The sequence below is a fragment of the Plectropomus leopardus genome, chromosome 5, assembly GCF_026936395.1.
Source record: "Plectropomus leopardus strain MGB_pleo_1.0 chromosome 5, ASM2693639v1, whole genome shotgun sequence".
NCBI lineage: Eukaryota > Metazoa > Chordata > Actinopteri > Perciformes > Serranidae > Plectropomus > Plectropomus leopardus.
Window position 1 is genome coordinate 7,036,536 of NC_142180.1, and position 9,325 is coordinate 7,045,860.

The window sequence follows — 9,325 nt, forward strand, 5'->3', positions numbered from 1 at the left end:
AATAGTGTATAAGCGTGCAAGGGGGAAGAAAGATGGGATGACATGCAGCAAAGGGCCACGAGCTGGAACAAACCTGCAGCCACTGCGGCAAGGACATTACCTTTGTACATGGGGCACCCACTCTACCCACTAAGCTACCAGGTGCCCCTGGTTAGCCAGTTTTACACTCATGTCAAAAATTACCAGTAAGCATCTCTGCACAGATTATTAAACTGCTTAATGACTGAACATCCCACAATACTATGCAGGTGTTTTGTCTATTGTTATATGAACACAATTAGTATGAAGTTCCAAGAAGCCCTTTTCGGTTAATTTATTGAAGAAAAATTGATGAAAATATTTCTTTTTGCTCAGTTTACATACTAATCTTGATTTCGTTTGAAATGGCAAGACTTTCATAATGTGAGAAAATAATGCCACTCATCAGAGATACTAAATCAGAAACAGCTCAATCTTCAAGAATTTTTTCTTAATTCATTTCCCATGGCCTTATTTGGATTTTCAGGGAAGCTCTGTTCATTTGTCTGTCTAAATGTCAAGTTTTGGGGTAAAAAAGGGGAAAACTGCCACCCTGTGAGGCTCTTTGTGGCCTTGAGAACAGATTTACCCCGCTCTCAAACCAGTCACAGCCGGAGCACCAAACACCAGATTAATGTTTTGCACATGGATGATTGGCAGCTATTTATTTGAAAACCAATTCCAATGTGCTCTTTGGGCGCATGACTTTGAGGTCCTGGGATATTTTGGAAAACTGTCTGTGTTTAATTAGGCCCTTAATATAAACACTGTCTGTGACACAGTGAAGTGCCTGCAAAACAATTTCTTATTCAGTCCCTCAGGAATGAGACTTTATAGGAAAAGACCACAAACTGATGTGAGGTCACCAATGAAAATACTGAATTAAGTACTCTATACTTTATTTTTAATGGTCATTCCCTGTAGAATTGTGGAGCTCAATAAACTTAAACTTGCTCAATAAAAAATCAAGGTTGTCTTCTTTTAGTTCTCTAATAATTCTGCTAGTACTGCATGTGCATCAATTTGGCAGCAGAGGGCGTTATGGTACCACTTGGTGCCAGTTTGAGTGTGATAAATCTACTTACAAGCTCCTGATGCTGGTGGAAACACAGGTTCAGTGATGAAGACAGTTATGGTGATGATGATACCTACAAACAAAAACACAAACACAGCTGACTTTACATTGCTTACAACAACTGTTGATTTATAGATTTGCCTTTGTTCTGAACAAATAAGAAATTATTATATATTTAACAATAACTAAGTAATGAAGCCTATATTTTAAATGAGGGTATGTGTAATCTTTACATCAGTTTCAGAGCTGTAACCAGCATTATTTTGTGGATGAGAGAGGAAATGACATAATATACTTCATCAACATGTTTTTTGATACAAATCTCCACAAGTGTATAGCTATATCACAGGAGAGGGAGTGTGGTTGTACTGAATATGAGCTTGGCTGCGTCAGTTGAAGGCAAAACATAAGAGGCATTGATGGCTGTAGGTGTTCTGAGTCTAATCAGTTTGCAAATGTTAGACCTATTTTCATTTTTTTTTTTTTATCTTTAAGAAATTCTGAAAAAAAAAAAGTTAAAACAGTAACGTGGTTACTTGATATGTAGTACACCTACATTATAAAGACAGACTGCGCTATTGGTTTTAACTTAAAGAAAAATGTATCCAGGCTACCTTAAAATTTTAAGATACCTAAATTTGAGAAGACAAATTGAGGTAAATTCATAATGATTCAACTTGTCCCCTCAAATTCATTCATCTTTAAAATGTAAGGCAGGCCAAACAATATCTTTTTTTTATTGAAACAAAAAGTTTATTTTTTTAAGGTTTTATATTGCTTTCAATTTCATTTGTGAATATATTTATCAATGTAGCAGTGTCTGTTGCTTTTCTACTTGGTTTTGTAATAACAGTAAATAGGACGTTACTGAACACTGTATAAATGACGTTGATTTGAGTTTAACAAATCAATGGGCTTTATAAAAAACCCAGGATACACTTCGCACCTTTTTGTCACTCAGTTTGTTAAACTAGCTACATAACCTTTGAATATATCAAGGCAAATGGTGTTCTGGCGTTCTGTGCACAGCTAATTACAATATTTTTAGATTTTTCAACTTCAGTTTCTACTGTTATACATGCCAAAATAGATAAATCTGTATCACGGCGACTTTTAAAAAAAAAGAAGAAAAAAAAGATCGTACTGATCATAAACGTGATATCTTTCTATCATTATTGATTCCATTACAGGTGTTAAACTAACACAAACACAGCTTGGTGTTATTGAAGTGTCTGTCAATGCTTCTGCTGTTGTTATGTTTTAATGATAAAGCACCGCCCTTTGCCACATGTTGAGTTGTTCATCTATGAAGAGGGTTTCTCACAATTGTTGATGTTATTGTAATAGTGGTAAGGCTATGCCCACACCTTACCGCAGGCCAGCTGTTTCAACTGACTAATAAATGCAAATCATACAATATTACAATAGAATCAATATTTTTCCTCCTTTTGTTTTTTTCTTCAACAAAAACGAAAGTCCATGAAGATAGGAGTTCAACACAATATGACATTGACTCCATATTTCAAAACATAAAGGAACAATAGGAAAAAAAGAGCATAAATAAATAAAAGAGAAGGAGGGAAAAGGGGGAGAAGGTCTTGTAGATGACAGTGCGCGAGAGCCAGTAGTAGCTAATATAGCATAATTAGCCTAGCTTACATAATATTGCTCTAATATTAAACGGGGAGTGTACTAAGCACTGCCATGTCTTAAATAAACGGTCTATATAGCCCTGGAGGCCAACTATTTTATATCATGTGCATTTATTTGTGTGTTTCCATTTATTTTCCGACCAATAAAATAAGTCTGTGGGCGGCATATGTGTAAAGCTAATGAGTTAGCCTAATAGCTTCATCGGTAGGTTGCTCTTCTGATTAAATATGAGCATACCTGGAGATTTGTAGTGAAGTATTCGGGCTTCTTCCCTTCCCTTTGTCCTCCTCTGACGAACATTTATTATTTTACTCAAATGAAATTTGTGGAAATAAGTTCCTCTTTGCATTTGTTATGGTGACCCTTAGGCCTAATGTAGGCTTATTAGCTGTTAACTTAGCCAAATTAACTGCTCGCGCAACACCTGTGAAGGGGAGTGATACACGCGGTGTCTCAGTGCTACGTTCATGTGATGTCAGAAAGTTGGGGTTTCCGAATTGGGAAGTCGACGTGATCAAAAATCGATATTTAATAAGTAAATCAACAAAAAGGTTTCTAACCATTGCCCAAAGATTGCCCGCCATATTTATGCATTTATTACATCAAGTGGGTAACTTAAGTTAAAAAAATATTTCTGAGTTGTTTTTCGGTATGAAAGACCATTCATGTGATTTTTAGCAATGGGAAAGCCGTCATTCCAATTACCCCGACATTACATGAACGCAGCATTATACTCTACCTTCGCCTACATCAATGGCATGCCTCCATCAAATTGCTCGGTCAGAGCTTACTGTGGTATTATATAGGTGTTTAACTTATTATTCTGAAATGGGGCACTCTACATGGTGAGAATGCTACTTTTACTTTTGGTACTTAAAGTAGGCTAGGATTTCGTCACCATTTGGACTTTTATTTAGGTAAATATTGAATGAAGGACTTTTCCAAGTTTTAACAGAGTACCATGGAAATATCAGTGTTTCTGCCACCACTGATGACATGAACACATGCTGCACGTTTACAGATTGGCCACTAGGGGGCAGCATAGTGTCGCACATTAAGAGAGTGAGAACGACACTGATGTCCCCTGCTTTCTCTTAGTTTTTCTTTAAATCTAAAACTTTTTTGTGTTTTTTTTTTAAATTAATTTATAGCAAAAAAACAAACTGTAATGGCCTTATAGTAATTAAATATGATGACTTTTAGATTCGGTGTTTTTTGTGGATTTTGTTTTTGGTCCACAATATTATCTCAGGATGTGGATGGTTTTCATTGGAGCCACAGTCGTGACAGATGGAGGGTCGCGTGCTGCTGAGATGATCTGCTCTATCCTGTTCTCTCAGGATTCAGAGGTTTTCGTGACTAACTTATATTACTAATGCTGTACAAATATTTTATCAGGTTCGTCTACAACTATAGTCTTATGCATCCACCTCTGGGTTGCTAGTTCAGCTCTCCTGCAGGTCAGATGCTGTAGAGAAGCAGGCGACCCTCACTCAGTGTGTCAGCAGGGGTCTCCGGTCAGCCGTGGCCGGTTCCGAGAGCTCGCAGGTGACAGTCCGCTCTGCATTTGCCTCCTCGTGCGTCCTGACAACACATGCAAATCACACAACAAAGAGCAGAATGAAATGAGATGAGTTAATTTCTCACACGAGTGAGAAATTAACTCATCTCACAGATTATCACTGCTTTTACCAGAGTTCGACAGGGTTTTTTTATTTAGTAATTTATTTGCTCACCTCCTGTAAATTAAATAAAAATTCTGCATATTCAGAGAAAGTTAATTTCTTAATCAAACGGGTTAATTTCCAAGATGAAGATACGATAAAGAAAACTTATACATCTCTTTTATAAAACCAGGCCTGTGCTATTATTATTTTATTAAAGCTAAATAAACTGAATGTTGTCGTTGTTGTTTTTCCAAACAGGATGTTTAGTTAAACGGCAATGTTTGAACTTAACATTCAACTTTTATGTTAACTTTACAGCTTTACCATAACTAGCTCTGCCAATAAAAAGATTTAAGAAATATTTTCGTTTTGGATGGATTTGTAGATTTTGTTGTGGATTTTGTTGCATCCACAAACTTATGAAAGATTGAAAAACGTTATTAAGATTGTTAAAAAATCCCAAACCTCTTGAGTTGCAACTGCAACGTTCAGGAAATTCTACATAATTTGCACTTTTTCATAAAGTATTAGTTGATATGATACTGATTTAAGGGCCTGCAGCTAAAACTGAAATCCGGCTTTGGTTACAGAAATATTTAAATAGAACCAACTGAGGCCACATGCAGGGCTGCTTTTTTTTTAAAACGATTTTACACGAGCATTTAAAACAGGCGTTGTCCTTTTCTGATGCATTTTTTAACACAATGTATTTAAATGCATAGACAGGTTTCTCAACAAATAGGCTCCTAATTATATAAACTAATTACACTAATTAAAAATATCAATTAAATATCCTAATCATAAAAATATATTTATCTTAAAATACAGAAAAATGTAAGGCAAATTACACATCTGATATCACATCACTAATACAACAAAAGTAAAAGAAAATGAGATTTTAGGACAAAAACTAAATAATGGTAATTTTATTGTTATTTTTATGCGAATTTTCTTAGTTTGATAATAAACAGACTTCGAATGAATTAATATTTTAAAAAAATAATAAATTCCATTTGATCCTGGAGAGGGATTAACTAGACTACATCCTTCCTTTAATCGTCTCCATCTTTGTGGTATTTTTAAACGATTATTTCCATCAGGCTGGAGACACACTCGTGTTGTTTTTAGGCTTTGCAATCAACACAACGAAACATCGACTTTGTAGAAGCCGTGAGGGGAGTCCTGATGGCTCTGTTAACACCCGTTCAGTGTGAATAACATTTGGAGGTCTTCATCTTTAAAAAAAATCCCACCTGAGTCTCAGCAGCCGCTCGCACCCGGGGGACCCTTTCTCACCCACCTCGACCAAATGATCTTCATTTAACCTTTAATTAGTTTCCACACACCGCCCACCGGCGCTGTCGGGGAGCAGGAGGGAGGCATCCACACTCTTTCATGTCCGTCTGTTTGTTCAGAGGCTCAACTGCAGCTGATGACAGTTTGTCACACAGCCTATTATTTTATTTTGCATTCCTGATCGCTAATAACCTCGGTTTTGAGATTTAGGCATCCCCAAAAAATATGTTATATCGTAAATATCATCTGATAATTTGGGAAAAGGCCTAATTGCCGGGCCTATAGCTGATATGATATAGAAGAATGCGTGTGGATGACCGTTTAGGTAAATTTTGTGAGCTCTATTTTGGATCATTTCCACTTTTACGCAGAGCTTTTCCAATTTTGTAGATGAAGAGAAAGGCATACCAATTTGGTCAGACATTTTAAGGCTTGTTACTTCACAATAAACGCACTTTCTGGTTTCCAAAGTAGACTAATAACAAGATATTTTAAATATGATAAATTAATACAAAATAATACATGTCTCGCAATTTGAGTCATTAAGTGAATTTTTCAGCATTTCAGGCACACCCTTAACAGCATTTTAATAACTCCATGTCTGAGCTGAGGAGAGAGGGAAGGAGAGAGGGGGCGGCGGAGGAGGAGAAGGAGTGGAGGGGGGGTGTAGTAACTTTTGTCGCCATGCAGCTTTTCCACAGGTTCATTTCGTCCTCCAATTGGATGATGGAGCACACATTCGGGGAGGAGCAGTCCGAGCCAAAAGGGAGGAAAAAATGTGAAGGGTAAAAAAAAAAGTTCCTCGCTGTGCCTTCTCAGTTTCCCAAATGTTCACTGCGGCAGAGTGCGCTCTCTCCGGTTCACCGTGGCGAGCTGTGGCTTAACAAGGGACTACCAGGCGACTCAGAAAGTAGAGAAAACGCGAACAGAATCGGAGCACACGCTGAAGTTGTGAGAGTTTCTGCGGGGTCGCAGTTTGGGGAGGTTTTACGCATAGCGCAGGATGCAGGCGCGCTACTCCGTCTCCAGCCCCAACTCTTTGGGAGTTGTACCGTACATCAGCAGCGACCAGAGCTACTACCGGGCCGGCGGTGGATACACCGGGATGCCTGCGCCCATGAGCATGTACTCCCATGCGGCCCACGACCAGTACCCGGCCAGCATGGCCCGGGCGTACGGACCGTACACCCCGCAGCACCAGCCGAAGGACATGGTCAAACCTCCGTACAGCTACATCGCTCTCATCACCATGGCCATCCAGAACTCACCGGAGAAAAAGATCACCCTGAACGGGATTTATCAGTTTATCATGGAGAGGTTCCCCTTCTACCGGGACAACAAGCAGGGCTGGCAGAACAGCATCAGGCATAATCTGTCTCTGAACGAGTGCTTTGTCAAAGTGCCCCGGGACGATAAGAAGCCCGGTAAGGGCAGCTACTGGACTCTTGACCCGGACTCTTACAACATGTTTGAGAACGGCAGCTTCCTACGGCGCCGGAGGAGGTTCAAAAAGAAGGACGTGCTGAAGGACAAGGATGACCGGGAGAGACAGAGTAAGGACCCTTCTGCCCGCACCCCGGGTAGGGAGCAGGACCCGTCCGCGCAGGGCTCTCAGCCGGTGCGGATCCAGGATATAAAGACGGAGAACGGGACGTCCACGCCGCCGCAGGCCGCGTCCCCGGCCCTGAGCGCCGTGCCCAAGATCGAGAGCCCCGACAGCAGCAGCAGCATGTCCACCGGCAGCCCGCACAGCGTGCCCTCCACCCGCTCCCTGGGCATAGATGGACCCGAGCACCACCAGCACCAAGGCCAGGCCCCGGGCTTCAGCGTGGATAACATCATGACCACCCTGCGGGGGTCTCCGCAGGCCGAGCTCTCCCCGCCGCTCATCGCCTCCTCTCGGACAGGTATCACCCCCTCGCTGTCGCTCAACTACTCCCCCAACCAGCCGTCCGCGTACAGCTCAGCGACCTGCAACCAGAACGTCATCTCCTCCAACTCCAACGCCACCTATCACTGCAACATGCAAGCCATGAGCCTGTACGCGGGGGACAGGTCCTCCGGAGGACACCTGGCGCCGTCCACCACGGTGGAGGAGGCTCTGCCCGATTATTGCATCACCACGACCACCGCGTCCCCGCTCGGACACGGCAACCTCAGCCAGGCGGGCCAGGACGGCCACCACGCGCACCAGGGACGGCTCGCGTCCTGGTACGGGGACCTGAGCCACTTGAGCCCGGGTTACCCGGCGCAGCAGCAGAACTTCCACGCGGTGCGGGAGATGTTTGAGTCCCAGCGGATCGGGCTGAACGGCTCCCCGGTCAACGGGAATAATAGCTGTCAGATGGCGTTCCCATCCGGCCAGTCCATCTACCGCACCTCAGGAGCTTTTGTTTATGACTGCAGCAAGTTCTGAAAGCCAAAGTGTGTCTTCTAAATTAATAACTCTAATATATGTTTTCTATATTTTTTTGTACTTTTGGTCTTTTATTCTCACTCCGAATGGACACAAGAGAGTCAGAGACTTTTCTGTCGAGGCGTGTGTAACACCAAAAAACACGTAAGTTTCCTTCCCTCTCACTTTGAGAATTGTTTGTAAAGACGGCTCAAATACCAGCTGTTATGACCATAGACTGTAAATTATAGCCTAATATAGTAATTTATTTTTTAGGGAAAAGGGAGTGGTTGGATATCGAGGACCAAACACTAAGTTTTTCCAGTTTTCTTATTGCTGCCTTTATTTGTCCCAGTTCTTGTATAGAAATAGAGGGGGGCTCTGTAGTCCATACTGACTTATTTTATTCATTTTGTCTTATTTGTTAAAAAATATTTTGAAGGCATTACATTTTGTTTGTTTAATAAAGTGCCGTCTATTTGATCTTAAGTTGAGTGATTTATTAGAATTGGTAAGGGAGATTTTTTTAGAAGATTTAAAAGATACAGAATCAGGTAGAATATAAAATATACATTGAGTGTAAAATATTTGACATTATTTTTTAAAAATGGTGGCCATGGATAAATATTCTTTTTAGGAAATTTGCAAGGAGTGTGTAGTTTCAGAGGCGTCTTGGCCTATTTGAATTTTAGTTGCAGTGACTCCACATTATCTGGATTTTCTGATTTATTTAAAAACAAACAAAAAAATAGTGCAACATTAATTAAGGTTTATATGAGCCGTTTAGTTTGAGAAAATATTTTATTAAAAAGTTTGGAAAGCGGCCCTGCTTTGAGCTGCAGAGGCAAATTTCATCCGTTCAGCCCCCGGTTCCTAAAATATCAAACTGTGAGAAGTGAAACAGATAACTGCTCATTTTGACTCTCGGTATAAAAGCTTCAGGCCAACCTGCAGGTTGTATATTTTCAACTTTCACGTGTAAATTCAGGCGGTAAATAAACACACGTGCGGCGTGAGTTCAGCAGTGCGGTTTGAACTTAAAGGCCCTGTCAGCAAAACAAATCACTCATTACAGAGCGAGCAGGCTTCCGTCTGACTGCTGTTTGTGAATCACGGGAGCGTTGGGATGCAAAAATAAGTTGCATTTATTTTTAGGTGTCTTTAAAGGTACCTTTTTCTGCACGAGCAGACCCTAAAGGTCCTGCTGATGCATGATGGGAC

The 9,325-nt window shown here is 40.8% G+C and overlaps 1 protein-coding gene and 1 long non-coding RNA gene across 2 annotated transcripts in view; one reads left to right on the forward strand and one right to left on the reverse strand.

The window, feature by feature from the left end:
* The window catches only part of LOC148189515 (uncharacterized), a 50,196-nt gene extending 47,008 nt beyond the window's left edge, over window positions 1–3,188 (reverse strand). The window contains exons 1-2 of the long non-coding RNA XR_015776577.1: window positions 2,984–3,188; window positions 1,104–1,166 (exon numbers count right to left, since the gene is read on the reverse strand). This is a non-coding gene — a long non-coding RNA (uncharacterized LOC148189515). The remainder of the gene's footprint in view (window positions 1–1,103; window positions 1,167–2,983) is intronic.
* Window positions 3,189–6,432: 3,244 nt separating this feature from the next.
* On the forward strand, window positions 6,433–8,593 carry LOC121939873 (forkhead box C1-A-like). Its single transcript, XM_042482804.2, has one exon. It carries the CDS (start codon window positions 6,713–6,715, stop codon window positions 8,123–8,125), a length of 1,413 nt encoding a protein of 470 aa, XP_042338738.1. The 5' UTR covers window positions 6,433–6,712; the 3' UTR covers window positions 8,126–8,593.
* The last annotated feature ends 732 nt before the right edge of the window (window positions 8,594–9,325 follow it).